The sequence below is a fragment of the Priapulus caudatus genome, unplaced genomic scaffold, assembly GCF_000485595.1.
Source record: "Priapulus caudatus unplaced genomic scaffold, Priapulus_caudatus-5.0.1 Scaffold509, whole genome shotgun sequence".
NCBI lineage: Eukaryota > Metazoa > Priapulida > Priapulimorpha > Priapulimorphida > Priapulidae > Priapulus > Priapulus caudatus.
In genome coordinates, this window is record NW_014577570.1 from 111,679 (window position 1) to 129,905 (window position 18,227).

General features: G+C 44.1%; 2 protein-coding genes across 2 annotated transcripts in view; one reads left to right on the forward strand and one right to left on the reverse strand.

Moving 5' to 3' along the window:
• Positions 1-18,227, forward strand: part of LOC106811145 (TBC1 domain family member 25-like) — a 49,384-nt gene that overhangs the window by 21,759 nt on the left and 9,398 nt on the right. Inside the window, exons 2-4 of the mRNA XM_014814684.1 lie at positions 6,051-6,160; positions 6,333-6,481; positions 7,642-7,772. Of these exons, the coding sequence (XP_014670170.1) occupies positions 6,051-6,160; positions 6,333-6,481; positions 7,642-7,772 (390 nt within the window). The remainder of the gene's footprint in view (positions 1-6,050; positions 6,161-6,332; positions 6,482-7,641; positions 7,773-18,227) is intronic.
• On the reverse strand, positions 9,465-10,964 carry LOC106811152 (uncharacterized protein K02A2.6-like). Its single transcript, XM_014814695.1, has 2 exons — positions 10,746-10,964; positions 9,465-10,693 (listed from the first exon to the last, which is right to left on the reverse strand). The coding sequence occupies exons 1-2, from the start codon at positions 10,759-10,761 to the stop codon at positions 9,786-9,788; spliced, it is 924 nt and encodes a 307-aa protein (XP_014670181.1). The 5' UTR covers positions 10,762-10,964; the 3' UTR covers positions 9,465-9,785.

The window sequence follows — 18,227 nt, forward strand, 5'->3', positions numbered from 1 at the left end:
GATGTAGCGATCAAATACTACATCAACTCTTGTTGTGTACTGTCCGAAGTGACGTGTTACAGTTTTTACAAACACATCAGCATATTCACCAAATGTCTGACACCCAAGAGGCTTTCCAAGAGCTTGGATGAGGGCGTGACCATCTATAAGCACATGTCTTCATGTCATCTTCTGGAACTTCAGAGGGTACTTGTAGTCCTGCCATCAAGATGTTAATCAGCTCTGACTTTGAAGCAGAGTTCATCTTCCTTCCAGCCTTTGCCAGAGACAGTGGGATTGGGGACAGTTCATGCTTGAGAATGGTCGCCATTTCCAGTGGTCGCCCGGCGGTGACAGCATTGAGCAATCGCTGCAGTAGCTTTCTGTCAGCTTTGATTGTTTTCTGTACATTCTGTTTAGTAGATACATTTGCTTTGTACAGATCAGCGAAGGTTTTTGAGTGGTGCTTCCTGAGTGTGTCATGAAACCCGACAGTTCCCTCAATTAGGCGTTGCTTTACATTAGTGACAACATGCTTCTTTCCTCGGTCTTCAGCTGTGAGTAGATCTCTCACCACGTCATTCGATGCAGTATCTTTGGTTGCCAGTGATACCAATGGTATGTCTTTTCCGTCCGTGTCACAGTCTCCCTCTCCTTCAGCCAAGGTAGTGTGTACTCGGAATATATCAAATCTTGTCACTTGTGTGGCAAGCTTCATCACATCATCAATATCACGCCTTGTGCTTGCTGGACGACTATCAGAACGGGTGAAAGTGGTCTCAATGTTGATGATGTTAATTGATGATTAAGTGTGCTCAATGTTGAACGTGTATGATAGTTTAAACCAAAGGATTCGGTGTGCAAATTACTTTAACATGCAAAATAAACACATTTCGAGAAAATCACATTTTTGTGTTTCACGATGCCATACACATGTGTAAAAATTAAAATTCACTTGTTAATTAAACAGGCTAAATACATGTTTTTAATAACAGAAATAGTTTCTATGTATAGAGCAGACAAAGTTGATGTCAATTAATGCACAATGTAAAAAAACACCAAAATTTTACCTTATTTTACCTTTGACCTTGAAATTGACCTTTAAGGTCAAAATAGAGGGTGGCATCCACCCACATTTTCTTCCCCACCCTATGACTGATTGATCTAGCATGGTTGCCTGCTATAAACAAGCAATGCTCCATAAAATAATATGTTGGCTGGTGTACTAGAACAAATATGACTGCCACAAGAGGGGGCTATACAGTGTTTAATTACAGATAAAACAAGTGGCCATTGCAAAAAAAGTTTATTTAGGATTTTACAGTGACAAATTAGTATATTGAACGTGCGTGATAGTTTAAACCAAAAGATTCGATGTGCAAATTACCTTAACATGCAAAATAAACACATTTCGAGAAAATCACGTTTTTGTGTTTCAGAATGCCATACACATGTGTAAAAATTAAAATTCACTTGTTAATTAAACAGGCTAAATACATGTTTTTGATAACAGAAATAGTTTCTATGGATAGAGCAGACAAAGTTGATGTCAATTAATGCACACTGTAAAAAAACACAAATTTTGGCTATATTTGACCTTTGACTTTGAAAATGACCTTTAAGGTCAAACTCGAAGGTGGCATCCACCCACATTTTCTTTTCCACCCTATGACTGATTGATCTAGCTAGCATGGTTGCCTGCTATTAACAAAAAATTCACTAGAAATTTTTTCTAGAGGACTTTTCCATGTTTGGCTGGTGTACTACTACTTAAGATCGGGAATATGATGCCCTATTGGTAAATATCGGTAAATATTCATACAAAATATCGGGAATTTCGGAAAATTCTCAGACTGATCATCACATAAAGAAGCTGAAATATCATTAATAAACCATTTACTCCTTTTTTTCACTGGCCCATCGGGCTTGTTCATTTACCAGTTTCATTGGCCCCACGAAAAAATTTACTGGCCTCGGATACCGGGCCAGTGGTTAATTTCGCAGACTGATATATATATATTATATTATAATATATGTAATACCCATTAATAACATTAACAAGTTGGGAACTTGGAACACTTCCTTATTGAGTATCACCCGCAAGAGACTCGTGAAATCTCTTCGCAGGAAATGTTCTCTTCGCGAAAAATGTAAAGAACGAGAGTCGGTTATACACGAGTAAGGCGCATTGCAATGCCGCGATAGCTGCTGCCCATGCCTCCTAGCCTCCGTTCGACGCCCCTCAAGCCAGAGCATAATGCCAGGCATGAACGTCCATCACACGACTACATGATCGATCGAAATAGCTGCCGTTAGGGATTTTCGATGAATTACTCCTCTACATTTCACCGGAGAGAACGATCCTGCCGATTTTCACAGATCTCGTGCAGAGTAGGTAAGACAAAAGACAGAGCTTAATAACCGAACAAGTGAAACATTTAGCTAACATGATATAGTACCAAGATGGAGGCATGTTTGGGTTGTTTCGTTCGTAAGTCGTGTGAAATGAAGCACGTGAGCGATTTTTGCGATCACGGCTTCCTACCTGCCTCGCTACATGTGTTTGCACAGGCGGCAATGCGTGTCACCTGTGTGTTACACGATGAGGCATTTGACCGCATTTACGGTAATTAGGCGCAATAAATACCGAAATAGAGTTAGAGAAACATTAAAAACTTGCATAAATACAGTATCTGTTATTACCAATTTAGTCGTCGCTCTGACTATCGTCCAGCTGAGCTAATTGCCGATGTCGTCGCCTGCGTAACTCCCGGGCCGTCCAACATATTGGCTACGGTCAATCGATAACGTTCATGAACCATTGAATACCACATGTTACAATTGGTCATAGTTGTTACCTGCTATCCCGCTCCACCTATATAAACTCCTATTTTGAGCACACCAGTTGAACTACTTTCGATTTCCATCGCAATTTTGCGCAAAACTAAATTGCCCATTAGTCCCCCCACCCTTTAGTTCAACGTATTTGCTCCATTTGTATTTGAACAATAAGGCACGCGGTTCTTATATTAACAGAAAAAATTATCAAGATTAGCTAGCGTTGCATGATATAGCACGTTACAAAAAACGCAGAGACACAAACAGTCGTTGTCACACTCGTACCCCAACAACCCCGCCCTGTCCGTTACAGAAAAGATCATAACAAATCTTTAATCAAAATTCTGCTATACACATATGATTAACACCTAATTATGAATATTAATATATTAATTTAGCTAAAGAAACATCAAAGCGGTAGAGACGCCATCTACCTGGCGTCACCAAATGTATTCAATTGTGTTATAAAACAGTTATAATTATATATAAATATATATATAGCTCATCGACATAGCTCAGATCAGCTTGTATAATCGCATGACGTAGCTCGTCCGCCCCGGCTTTCCGTCACAGTTGGCACAAATCTACAACGCTCGATACTAGCAAACAGTTGGACGTGGACGAGCCTAATCCGAAAACGCGCAGTTGAATGTCCACAGCTGCGGGGTTAAAGTCAAAGAGTAAAAGAAACGGGAACATCCCCAGTCCTCTAACTTAACGTATACCCGAGAATGCAGAATCTGCGGTCACCAAATCTAAACGGCTCGACCCCCTAGCCGTATAGCGTGTATAGCATCATGTAGGAAAATCATTCACTGTGCCGAAATTCTGAAGTCAAAGTCAAAGCAAGGGCACAGCAATTTTAGACATTTCTAGGACATGTCGACACGAGCGATTAAAAACTCTTTTTCAGTGTAACCTACCCATTTTTAGCTTTTAAGTTAAAGACCATGAATATTGCTTTCATGACATGCAAAGAAGTAAGTTCTGATAACCTTTTGCACCCTCAAGAGGAGGGTAAACATTGTTTTGTGACTGATTAACAAAGACTGAACGTGTTTGATTGATTGTGTGATAAAAGACTTAAATTTACAGTGAAATCCATTGCAAAACTTACTTGAACAAATTACGCACCTTAAATCAATCTAACTTACATCTCTATATTAATTCTGTACTTGCAATTACAAATTCATTATAGCACTTACTGCAAACGTCTTTTTTGATTAAGGCCAACTATAAATAAGTACTTACTCGCAGTGGGTGCTGAAGCAATGGCTGATAGTATCACAGCATAGCAAACGTAACTGGTACTCGCTCCCTACCTCGATTACCTCGCCCCAGTCGAGTAACTAAGCCGACCGGGGCACCGGCTACCATCTAACTAATACGATGCAGTATCAACGCCATCTATCGTAACAGAGTAGAAAATGTCCCGGCAGGATATCAATGTCATATGAGGCTCACAAGTGCAGAAAGATTACTCTAACTTCAAGTTTATCAATCTGAGAAAAGTAATTGCACGAATTGGAATCGCAAACCTACCACTAAAGTTATCGCACAACACACATACCCAAAAACAAGCCAGTGTACTAAAGTCCTTGCATGGCTCACATCACCACATCGGGACAAAAAATAAAAGTAGGGGGCAACTGTCGGATAGGTGGACAAGCGCTGTGGCGCTGCAGAGCCCGATGGTACTGTCAGCGAAATATGTATGCCTCGCCGACATTGATGAAATCTGTACGTAATACGTGCGTCTCTTACTATGCCCACCAATCTCGTGCGAAAGTTTGACGCCGCCGCCGGCGAAATCCTGAATACTCAATCGATGGACTAACTGATACAGAGCGTCGCCGCGTGGGTGTTATTTTTTATAAACAATTTAGTCGACTGACTCTTCTCTCTCTCTCTCCTCCGTCCATTTCTCCTCCCCCGCGCTCTCTCTCTCTCTCTCTCTCTTCTCTCTGCAATAAAAAAAATGTTTGCTGAAAAAGATGCACAACTGCGTATCTGCATATCTGTACCTAACAAGGGTGTCACTATGCACGACTGAAATGTTACGTTTATAACCGTAGCAACAGACCTCAGATGAGCCCAGACGCTCTGCGGCTCTTGTTTTCACATAAAAATTACACATAATTATCAAGAGTATATAATGGGAGTTCTCCCATATATACTCTTCGTTTCTATAATGTACGTCGATGGTTGCTCAATTAAAACTGACTTCTTCTCACTCACTCATTTGTGTCCTTTTTTGTGGTGAGCTACAGTGTCATTGACACTTTCATTTTTTATTGAGACGTTCCAAGTGCCTGTGGATCTGATGACACTAGTCAATTCAATTCACTCAATTCAAACACTTTATTTACACTTACACAAATAACATTTAGCAGAAAGGTATAACATGAAACAAAATAAATACAAGTGATGAAGGCCAAGAAAATTTCTGCGGCGATACGAACCTGTGATGCCACAGAGAACCAAGCCTCGGACACTGGAGGAGGACCTTCGCTATTCACCCACAGTCACGCCAATCAAGGCACATGGACACATGCCCCAAACATTACGGTCTTCAATGCCCAGAACAGTGGAGCCAGCTGCCACGCTTCCGCCATTGCCGATCACCGCCCCACCGGTGGTTACCCCAGCACCACTCCCATCTGCTGAACCACCGTCAGTACCAGCGGGACGCCCCGTGTCACAACTGCTGCCCCGCCTACTACTCCTGCTGCACCCCCTAGCAGGCCGAATGTGGCCAGAGTCGCGACCCCGCGCAGGGAAGTGGGTGCCCCTGGAACTCCGCCTCCCGACAGAACACGTAGAGCTCGACAACCTCCGGCGTGGCAGAAGGACTATGTTATGTGCTGACTCTTATAACGTGAAATCAGGAACTGATTCAGAAGGATTTTTTTGTCAGTCTTCGTTAGTAACCCAAAGACTTTAGGGTGTCTAGATTGTTAGATGGCGCACAGGTCAATACAAATGGCCTCACTCTCTTTGTGAATTTGTCAGCATTGTCCCACGTCCAATGCGTCAGAGACAAATGGTTATTCCTATCTATTCATTGTTCTCACGCGACAGCATGAATTCTGTGTACTCGCCTGTCCATCATCTTGCTCCCCCTGGCCAGTAAAGGTAAACAAATGCAAAGTTGCTTGATGATATTTCTCACATACAATGCCAATGGTAAGAAACCCAGAATGTCATATTGTATATGTTGTATGTTTTAACAGAAATGTGAGGGAAAGATGCAGCCAGAGTACAAGAAATTTTCAGTTGATCCACAAATTACAACGTTTGAAGTACTACAGAGTCTGTTGGCCCGAGCTTTTCAGATCAGTGGGTAGGTATTATATATATATCGTATTTCATGAGAAATCTAGTGCAGTGTAATTGAGTGCATTTTAGTAATTTGGAAGCATTTGCAATTTCTGTTGGTTGCATTAGCGGCGGTGATTGTATGATAAAAAAACACATTCTGGTTCCTCGTTTATTGTCTGTTTTTCGACATACAGGGACTTTACGATAAGCTACATGGCGTTCGATAATGCGGGCCATGAGCTCTATCTCAGCCTACTGTCAGACTGGGATCTCGACGCAGCATTTCTCAGCTCCTCTGACCCATGTCTGCGATTAAAGGTTGATCTCAAGCCTTTTGAAGAAGGTACGCTCTATACGAACACCCTCACTGGGTTATCAGTCTTCGTGTGAGAATGCTCGACACGTCTGAAGTCGGCAGGCTGTTACGCAGTAGGTCTCCGTGCTTGTGCTCGGGAGTTGCTGCTAGTGGTACTGTAACTTTTAGATTGTCCTAGTACAGTGTCTCTTAGTCTACAGGAGTCATGATGAAATCTTTAGGTAAGGTGCTAAAAATGCATGTGCCTTTAAACTGTATGTGCTAAATTAATCAGAGCAGATGAAAATTGAAAATACAAGCGAGCAGTATGTAAACAAACTTCTGCTAACAGCATACCTTACATGATGCCAATATCCATTTGAGAAGCAGAAAATCATGCATTTGCAGTGAAAAAGGTCTGTCACTAAATTGTGCACGTGATATGCAGTCCTTGTGTTTTGGAAAAGGCAGGTGAGTGAAAAATCACACACCTTGGCTCGCCGAGGTGTGTGATTTGGATCTGAGTGCCCGCAGGGCACGAGGCAAACTAGAGGGGTTCGGGGGCATGCCCCCCTGGAAAAAAAATTAAATCTAGACTTCATGAAATGCCATTTCCAGCATTTTTGGATAAAAATTAGCTCGACATTTTTTAGGTCATTTTTTTTTTAATCTAACAAAATATCAGTTCTTGAACATGTGGATAACTTGAATCACACATTTAGCATGTTTAGTCAAAAAGGAACAACACTCAATTTTTCAAAGTAGACTATTAAAACTTTATCTAAAAATACAACCAATGTTCTAGAGCTCTTTGCGACTGTCGTTATAAAATATGTGAAGCCGACTTCCTGATATTCCTGCAATGTCCGTGATGTTTACAACCGTTTGCATTTATCTTCGAGTTTATAAGTTGAATTAATGAAAAATAAAACAAAAAATAAAACACGAAAAAAAAGGTGTGCATTTTGATAATGCTTAGATGCGCGTTTTTTCGCACTTCTCCTGATAAATCGAGGCGCGCGATGGCGCGCGAGTGCGATCGCTCAACTTAAAACCCAAGGGCTGCATATGATGGGTTTTTAAGGTTGCTGTTATAAAAAATAAGGCCACGTTTAGCACAATTTCAGGCGTGATTTCAAACCCTGGAGTTGTCATCGCTGTGCCATTGTCATTGATGTACTTGCGAAGTGACAGTTCTCGACATGCAGGTTTGGAAGACTGGGATGTCGTCTCGCAGAACGATGCCATCCCTCGCCAGCAGTTTGCCGTGCCAAACTTCATGAGGTACAACGTTGACCGGCAGGCACTGGCCGGGCTTACAGGCTCCTTCCTCAATCAGGTGCGAAACAGGCGTGCATGACTGCGGCGGCGATGCGCAGTGACGCTGAAGCATGGCTTCTCTCACCCTAACATCTGACTTTGCAGTATCAAGAAACGGCCGTTATCACTACAGTGGTCTTTAGTGCCTGCATTACGAGATTCTTATATATATATAGCGAAATATAGTCTCACCCCACGGCGGATATATCACTGATCACACCAACTTGTAAAACACTAAGATTTTATGCAGTTATAACATGGAAAATTGGATATGAACACATCGTAACAGCAACGCATGTTATCGTGTCGCGAGAATAGCAGAATGGGTAAACTTTGTAAATTGTCGATGATAAAATTGAAAACAACTGCATTTAAGAGAGATTGTATGTCTATGGCAGATAGGTGGCGCTATTAGCTGGTCCAAGACCTACCGGCTCTAGTCCCAAGATTACAGCAAACGATTGTTTGCTAAACTAGTTCGAAAAGTGCATGTTTTGGTGAATAAGAAGGTTTTAAGACATTTTATCGTTATTCTAGACAATTGCTGTTAGTGTTACTCAAGCAATAACGGTAGGTGTGATGAAAGTGATGAAAACACTGGAGAATTACTACCCACTAAACCGCTGGTCACGGCTCCAATCTAAGGAAGCTCCGCACTTCCCTTTCCCAGGTTCTCGGTCTAGCAGGTGTGAGGTAGTGTCACCTTTTTAAGGGTAGCGTCAGGTTGCGTCGATAGATAACACGAACACAGTATTATGAAAACTACTCTTCGTGCGTCTATTACACCACTGAATACTCGTTTACGGGTGGCTTGCACTTTCACAGCATACACAAACAACTCTACGATACTACACAGATGTCTACACACACAGAATACGTAATCGAATACTGAGTAATGTCGTACCTTAGAGCGGGGGTTCGCGAAGACGCTCGGCGGGGTGAAGGTGGGAGGTTGAAAGGTACATACGTGCCCGTCACCCTATACGCAGTCATAAACATACTCCACACATGACGTCAGTTCGCGCCACATACATACCGTACATCAATCGACACCGCTGCTTGCTGCCCATAACGCACGTATGTCACACTAGCGGCAAGCGCAGCACACGCTGGCTATCTGTAACACCCGCTTTTGTTTACACGTTGGCGCATATCTGCGGCAGCCAGCTCGTACATCCCCTAGATCATACACTGTGCCATCGGCATTTCTGATGACCACTTACAGATGGGAAATTACTGTTGTTTGTATTACATGGGACCTGTCTGAGGGCGACGACTTGTACATAATGACTACCTTGGGGGGGGGGCTATTCCAATGGATTTACTATGAAAGACTTTGACTTCCATGACAACTTATGCGAATTGACGAGTTAGACGATGATGACTTATGCGAGTTTTACTGTATTACCGTATACATATTGGTATGTTACCTTTTGGATGCCACTTAGTGTACTCGAGGAAACCACAAATATACAGGTGGACTCAGTAGGTGTATAGTTAAACTGTGAACAATCAGAATAAGACAGTAAGCCAGAAAAAATGCACGATAATATTTACTTATAGAACAAGCTTACAAGTGCAGGGTTCTCTCTCCAAACGAATTCTAAAATGGTAACACTTTTAACACACAAGATAATTTTATAGCCCAACAACTAAATTTGACTGGTTATTGTTGAGACGCACATCCGAATCGAATCGATTACACACTGTATTCAAACACACGCAACTTTATTCCAACACTGGCTCCACGCCGCCATCACACATCGTCTGCCTCCCGCGCGCCCCCTGGCCTTAGTTACAAGAACTAATCTACTCACTTAGGGATATCTCATCCCAACATCCCTCCTTCTTTTTTTAGACAATTACAACGGTACAATTATAACACAATAACCCAATCTAACATTCTAATGATATCCTGGAACACTAACCACAAACATATAAACCATAAACTTGTCATGACCATTCATCAATATCACCGTTCACCACACTATCCTGATACTCAGTCGAAGAGTACCCAACCCATAGTCACTCTTTACAGAACATAGTCTCTCAAAACCGCTGGAGGACCCACATTCCTCCTAGGTCTATTGACTCCAATCCCAAGTTCAGCTGGAACCTCCTCAATGTCCTCAGACACTTCACCATCATCCTCACAATGCTCAAGTCCTTGGACAAACCGCTTGACATGTCCTGTACTCCTTCTCACACGTTTACCATGCTTGTCCTCAAGAGTTAGACTACTCCCCTTTTTCTCAACAATTTCATAGGGGTCATGCTCATACCTAGTAGTCAACTTGTTCTGTTTGTCCTGTCGCAACAACACCCGATCACCAATGTCAAGGTCACTTGCAACAGCATGTCGCTTCTTGTCCGCATACTGCTTCGATTGCAGTTTGCACTTAGCATCGGTGACTCGCGCTTTGCTGTCAATGTCACCTTGCTCGGATGCACAGTCCTCTACCGATTGAGACAATTTGGTCCGGATGTTCCGGCCAAACATCAACTCAGCAGGAGTTGCACCTGTAACACTATGTGGAGTGCTGCGATACGCAAGAAGGAACTTCGGCAATTCTCTCCTCCAGTTCTTGCCTTCTGCGCACGCTACCCGAATAGACTTCAACAGAGTCCTGTTCTGCACCTCCACCTGTCCATTGGCACGTGGCCAATATGGCGTTGTCCTCCTGTGTCCAATACCATTCTGCGACAGAAAGTCTTTGAACACACTGGACACAAACTGTGGCCCATTGTCACTCTTGATTGTCTTGGGGACACCATACACCGAGAACCACTGTTCCAAGTGTTCCACAATTTTGTCTGCCGTGGTGGTCTTTAGGATAGCGACTTCTACCCACCTCGAGTAATAGTCCACCCCGACCATCAGATATTCACCAGTCGGGAATGGTCCACATAAGTCCACAGCTAAGTCTAGCCATGGGCCCTCTGGCAGTTCTGTCATTTCCACTGGTTCCGGATCTGGCTCCTGACCAACTACCTGGCAGCCATGACATGCTTTCACAACATCTTCGCAGTCCTTGTCAATCCTAGGCCACCAGATTTTCTCTCTCAATCTCTGCTTAGTTTTCCGCAAACCTTGATGCCCCTCATGAGCTAACTGCAGTGTGCGTTTACGCAGTTCTTTGGGCATAACTATTCGCCGTTCACGCATGATCAGCTTACCAACTACAGAGAGTTCGTCCTTCACATGTCGATATGCGGGATCGATGCATTCGGTCCAATCGCCGGACCTGATGCAATGCCGAACTAACTTCAGCTCAGGGTCCACGCGTGACGCCTGTTCGACTTCTCGCGGATTCATCGCTATCGGAATAGAACTCTTTGCGACAAAACATATGTATTCCTCCGCGATACTGCGTTTAGTCTTCGCAATGTCAGTACACAACCGAGACAATGCATCTGCCACATTCTGTGGTCCCGGTATGTACTTCACCTGAAATCGATACGGTTGCAGTCTTAACGCCCACCGTTCAATGCGAGCAGGTGGTTTAGACTTCGCAGAGTAAATGATCTCCAATGGCTTATGGTCCGTGACCAAGTCAAAGTCAAGTCCATACAAATAGACGTGAAATTTCTCACACGCCCACACCACAGCGAGGGCTTCTCGCTCTGTCTGCGAATATCTGCGTTCAACGTCTGTCAACGACCGGCTTGCATACCTCACCGGTTGAAATGTTCCATCTGATTGCTTCTGACTGAGCAGCGACCCAAGTCCCACTGGACTCGCATCCACGATAACCTCGGTTTTAGCACCCGGATCGAAATGTGCTAGCGCTTTCGCATCCGTAATGCCGTCTTTCAATTTCTGAAATGCGTCATCTTGATCCTTTCCCCACGACCATTCTGCCTTGGATCTAGTCAGGCGCTGGAGTGGTTCTGCGACGGTCGCCAAATTCGGAATAAACTTAGCCGAATAATTCACCAGTCCGAGGAAACTACGGACTTCAGCTGGAGTCGCCGGCTCTCTCGCACTGACCACTGCGGAAATCTTGGCTTGTTCCGGCGCAATTCCATAATCCGACAACACATGACCGTAGAACACTAGCTTTCTCATCCTGAACAGACACTTGGGTAGATTTGCTGTCAACCCATTCTCTACTAGTTTCGTCAGTACTTTGTCCAAGTACTTGTCATGATCGGCATCATCATCACCGTACACTATCAGATCGTCCGAAATGTTCTTCACTTTCCCGCACGTCGCGAGAACCTCATGGATGATGTGTTGATACACCTCTGGAGCAGATGTTATTCCGAACATCAAACGTTTATACCGATACAGCTTGTCGAGGACACTGAACGTTGTAATGTCTCGAGACTCTGGTGGAGCTCTATCTGGTGGTAGCCCCACCTAAGATCAATCTTGGGGAACACTTTAGCACCGTTCAGATCATGCAGCACATCATCTATCGTCGGGATCGGATGACGCTCGCGAATAATGGCCTTGTTAGCCATCCGCATGTCGATGCATAACCGGATTTCACCGTTCCGTTTTGGCACAATCACTGGCGCTGACACCCATGACGTTGGGCCTTCAACGCGTTCTATCACATCTAAGTCCTCAAGCTCTTTCAACCTCTTCTCGACAGCCTTCCACTGACTGTACGGGATTTTCCTCTGTCTCTGCGCAATCGGTGTCACACTAGGATCAATGTGAAGTTTCACTTGGTAATCCTTAACTTTCCTAGACCACTGAAACATGCACTGTGTTTAGACAACAGTTTCTGTACGTACAAATCATCAGGCTTACCAATAGCCTCACTGTCCACAGCGTTGACCTGGTTCTTCAAACACAGAACCCCGAGTTTAATCGCGGTGTCACGTCCCAGTAATGCACACCCTTTTCCGTTGAGCACAACAAACTCAGCGTGCTTTGACACCTTGCCGTCTGCGAGACAGATGTCTGCTGCGAACACTCCCTTGATCTCTTTCCTTCCTTCTTTTTTTAGACAATTACAACGCGTACAATTATAACACAATAACCCAATCTAACATTCTAATGATATCCTGGAACACTAACACAAACATATAAACCATAAACTTGTCATGACCATTCATCAATATCACCGTTCACCACACTATCCTGATACTCAGTCGAAGAGTACCCAACCCATAGTCACTCTTTACAGAACATAGTCTCTCAAAACCGCTGGAGGACCCACATTCCTCCTAGGTCTATTGACTCCAATCCCAGTTCAGCTGGAACCTCCTCAATGTCTCGGACTCAGACAATTCACCATCATCCCCACGATGCTCAAGTCCTTGGACAAATCGCTTGACATGTCCTGTACTCCTTCTCACACGTTTACCATGCTTGTCCTCAAGAGTTAGACTACTCCCCTTTTTCTCAACGATTTCATAGGGGTCATGCTCATACCTAGTAGTCAACTTGTTCTGTTTGTCCTGTCGCAACAACACCCGATCACCAATGTCAAGGTCACTTGCAACAGCATGTCGCTTCTTGTCCGCATACTGCTTCGATTGCAGTTTGCACTTAGCATCGGTGACTCGCGCTTTGCTGTCAATGTCACCTTGCTCGGATGCACAGTTTGTTGAGACGCACATCCGAATCGAATCGATCACACACTGTATTCAAACACACGCAACTTTATTCCAACACTGGCTCCACGCCGCCATCACACATCGTCTGCCTCCCGCGCGCCCCCTGGCCTTAGTTACAAGAACTAATCTACTCACTTAGGGATATCTCATCCCAACAGTTATTTATACTGTCTACTCTCTACTCCCTGAACTACTCTACTGTTTCTCTCCCTCTCTGTAATCCAAAGGAATACTAGTCCCTATATATGTGCTCCCAAAACAGGTCGTCTCTGCTTTTTTCACGTCACACAGTTTTGCCACAGTACCACCAAATTCGGTAACCAAATGAGCAAGCATCGTCCTCGCTCTTCGCTCTTTGGCTGAACTACCGATTCCTTACTACGTTACAAGTGATGGAAGACACTAGGCCAGTAGCCGAGCTATTGCTGCACAACTTAGTTATTCAGCCCACAGGCACTTGGAACAGAATCAGTAAAAACTGAATATAATAGTCTGTATATCAACTTGTTTTCACAAAAACTAATGCAGAACTAGCCGCTCCCGGACTCGCCGCTGCGAGTGTGCTGTGTCGCCATTATAATGGTATATATAGAATAAGGTAGGAAACTTTGCCGCACGATTTTCGCCGATCGCTCCTCACTTCTTTTAGATTTTTCAAACTTGTCACGCCTCTACGACCTCCATTTTTGGCTCGTTCTGCCCTCTATAGTCCACTAAACACAACTATGTAACTACCGTGGCCGAGAAGTGCAACCTTTCTTTGTAATGTGACTTCAAACTCGGAAGTTTCGCGGTTCGTGCCGATTCTGCAGGAATGTATACCGTTCATGAGTCTGAATGGCCCCGCGTCGGGCGCCGCAGAGCTGATTGGAGACTGGAGGCAGCCAATCATGCTCTGCGGCGGTCGCCCGCGGGAAAAGTGGGAATCATAAACCGTATTAAACAGTATACATTTCTGCAGAATGTGAAAGAACCGCGAAACTTCCGAGTTTGAAGTAACATTACAAAGAACTGTTGCACTTCTCAGCCACTGTAGTTACATAGTTGTGTTCAGTGGACTATAGAGGGCAGAACGAGCCAAAAATGGAGGTCGGGGAGGCGTGAAAAGTTTGAGAAATCTGAAAGAAGCGAGGAGCGATCGGCGAAAATCGTGTGGCGGAGTTTCCTACCTTTTTCTATATATATCATTATAATGGTGACACAGCACAGTCGAAGCGGCGAGTGCGGAAGCATCTAGTTCTGCATTAGTTTTTGTGACAGCAAGTTTATATACAGTGACACAACAGTGGAAGTGTAATTGAGGGGTAGTATTTGTGAATGTGCATTCATATTATTTTAAGTTTTTACTGACTCCCAAATGCCTGTGATTCAGCCAACCGAGTTGGGAACACACGAGGCCAAACATCCAATTGCTGACACCTAGTGAAATGAGCCGTGCTCTTAATTCAGCTAGCTTCCTATCTTGTGTTGCTCATCGCGCTATAATTCCTGTTTGTTACTATTGGAAACCTAAGTGTTGTTACTGTCGCCTGCAGCCATATTTGTGTAAACTGCATGCTTACAGTAGTTTATATAAGCATCAGTATTGTATGTATATGTATTGGTATGTTACCTTGTAGATATGGTATGGTAGTTTCAGGGCATTAGCCAGGAATTAGTATTGTTGTGGGAGTGCAGAAAAAACATTTGGGAGTGAAATTTTTGTGTCTCAGCCAAGACCGCCGTAGGTGTTAACGGGGGGGGGAGAGTATGTGTGTGGTGGTGGTGGTGTTGGTGGAGGGGGGGGGGGGGTACGGGGGGGCCTCGGCAAAATTTTTTTTTGCTCGTGCAGTTTCAAAACTGACCGTGCAACTCACGACTGCACGGCTCGCTGGCTAATACGTTGGGTAGTTTATATAAGTATCAGTATTGTATGTATCAGTATTGGTATGTTACCTTGTAGATACGGTTTATGTAAGTGTCAGTATTGTGTATGTACTGTATAGTAGATCAGTATCGGGGCACGCGTTGTGAGTGCTTGTCACGCGTTGTGAGTGCTTGTTTCGCATTGTGAGTGCTTGCCTCGCGTTGTGAGTGCTTGTCTCGCGTTGTGAGTACTTGTCACGCCTTGTGGGTGCTTGTCTCGCGTTGTGAGTGCTTGTCACGCGTTGTGAGTGTTTGTCTCGCGTTGTGAGTGCTTGTCTCGCGTTGTGAGTACTTGTCACGCCTTGTGGGTGCTTGTCTCGCGTTGTGAGTGCTTGTCTCGCGTTGTGAGTGCTTGTCTCGTGTTGTGAGTGCTTGTCTCGCGTTGTGAGTACTTGTCACGCCTTGTGGGTGCTTGTCTCGCGTTGTGAGTGCTTGTCTCGCGTTGTGAGTGCTTGTCTCGTGTTGTGAGTGCTTGTCTCGCGTTGTGAGTACTTGTCACGCCTTGTGGGTGCTTGTCTCGCGTTGTGAGTGCTTGTCTCGCGTTGTGAGTGCTTGTCTCGTGTTGCGAATGCTTGTCACGCGTTGTGAGTGTTTGTCTCGTGTTGTGAGTGTTTGTCAGCGCGTTGGAGTGCTGTCACGCGTTGTGAGTGTTTTGTTCGGCGTTGTGAGTGCTTGTCAACGCGTTGTGAGTGCTTATATCACGTTGTGAGTGCTTTGTCACGGCGTTGTGACGTGCTTACTCACGTTTTGTGGTGTTTGTCTCGCGTTGTGAGTGGCTTGTACGCGTTTGTGAAGTGCTTGTCACGCGTTGTGAAGTGCGGGTTGTCTCGCGGTTGGAGTGCTTGTTATCGTGTTGTGAGTGCTTGTTCACGCGTTGTGAGTGCTTGTCTCACGTTGCGATGTGTTTTGTCTGCGCGTGTGTGAGTGCTGTCACGCGGTGATGAGTGTTGTCACGTGTTTGTGAGTGTTGTCTTGGCGCGTTGTGAGGTGCTTGTCACGCGTTGTGAGTGCTTTATCTCGCGTGTGAAGTGTTTGTCTCGCGTTGTGAGTGGCTTGTCACAGTTGTGAGTGCTTGTCACGCGTTGTGTGAAGTGCTTGTCTCGCGTTGTGAAGTGTGTCACAACGTTGTAGTGATTGTCACGCGTTGTGAGTGCTGTCACGCGTTGTGAGTGCTTGTCTCGCGTTATGAGTGCTTGTCATGCGTTGTGAGTGCTTGTCACGCGTTGTGAGTGCTTGTCACCGCTTGTGAGTGCTTGTCACGCGTTGTGATGCTTGTCTCGCGTTGTGAGTCTTGTCTTCGCGTTGTGAGTGCTTGTCACCGCGTTGTGAGTGTTGTCACGCGTTGTGAGTGCTGTATCTCAGTTGTAGTGTTTGTCTCGCGTTGTGAGTGCTTGTCAGCGCGTTGTGAGTGCCTTGTCACGCGTTGTGAGTGCTTGTTCGCTGTTTGTGAGTGCTCGTCCGCGTTTGTGAGTGCTTGTTCACGTTGCGAGTGTTTTGTCTCGCGTTTTGTGATTGCCTTGTCACGCGGTGTGAGTGCTTGTTCACGTGTTGTGAGTGCTTGTTCTCGGCGTTGTGGAGTGCTTGTCTCGTGTTGTGAGTGCTTGTTCGTGTTTTGTGAGTGCTTGTCATGCGTTGTGAGTGCTGTCTCGCGTTGCGAGTGCTTGTAGTGGCAGTGAGCCGAGACAAAATCAAGTGGCACCCCTACGCCGGAGGTATAACAAGCCTGGGACTAGGTCTCATTTTAACCGTCTGGGTCCCTAGTTTTATGAAAAGACATGTTGTGTAGTTTCAGCACCCTGTACAACATGCGCGAATTAACCCGTTTGTTTAACGGTAACATCTGAAAAAATGACCAGGTTTTCAGTTTACGCTTGCTTATTTTGTGAAACTTAGCCGCCATTATAATTTTATAATTGATGTTATATCATTATTTCATTGAAATAGATATGGTAGCATGTAATTGTGAGGCAGTTTTGTGCTGCTAAGGGGTTAAGGGGCCAAAATTATACAAATTTGCATTTTTGGGGGGACGATTCGACCAAAAATAAATGTATATTTTCTTGCACTACTAAACCAATAATGTTTATCATGTGTCAGATCTGACTGTATTCTAGGCCAGATGTGCTAATGATAAAAAAATTTGTTTCAGGCGTGGTAAACGGGTAGACATGGTACATTCACCCGTTGTTTATGGTAACATCTGAAAAAACGACATTTTTCAGTTACTTGCTTATTTTATTAAATCACCCATTATATTTTGATAATTGATGGGTCATATCAATATATTTTCATTGAAATAGATATGTAGACAATATTTTGAGGCAGTTTATATGGGCTGCTAAGGGGGTTAAGGGGCCAAAAATTAATACCCAAATTTGGCATTTTTTTGGGAATTCTCGACACATAATGTATATTTTATGCAGATTCACCAATACAGTGTTATCACTGTGTCAGATCTGACTGTATTCATGGCCTAGATGTGATAAATTGATAAACAAATCAGTTCAGCATGGTAAACGTTACAACCATGGTGCATTAAGCCTTTATTCGTGAGCAGAGCCTTAAACTACTCTTTCAGTTTACTTGCATATTTTTATCAATCAGTCAGCAGATGTTAGAACTGATTGGTTTTTATCAATGTTTTTGCTTGAAATACTAGATGAGCAATGCCAATTTTAGGCAGTTCTATGCTGTTAAGGGGGTAAGGGCCCAAAAATAAACAAAAAATCTGGCATTTTGATAATTTTGACATAATCAAAGAACGTTTCCATGCTTTTACTACGCACAATTCCATGGTAGCAACAGTATGCATTAGGTCTACTGACTTGAAGCCTATCCATCCAGTCTGGATGTAGCATTTGATATAAAATCAGTTGAGCATGGTGAAGCTGGTACAACATGGTACTGAACCCTGTTTTACAACAATGCTAAAGTGGTTACATAACACTGTGGGCCATGAAGTAATAGTGCCACTATCAACACAAATCTATTGCCA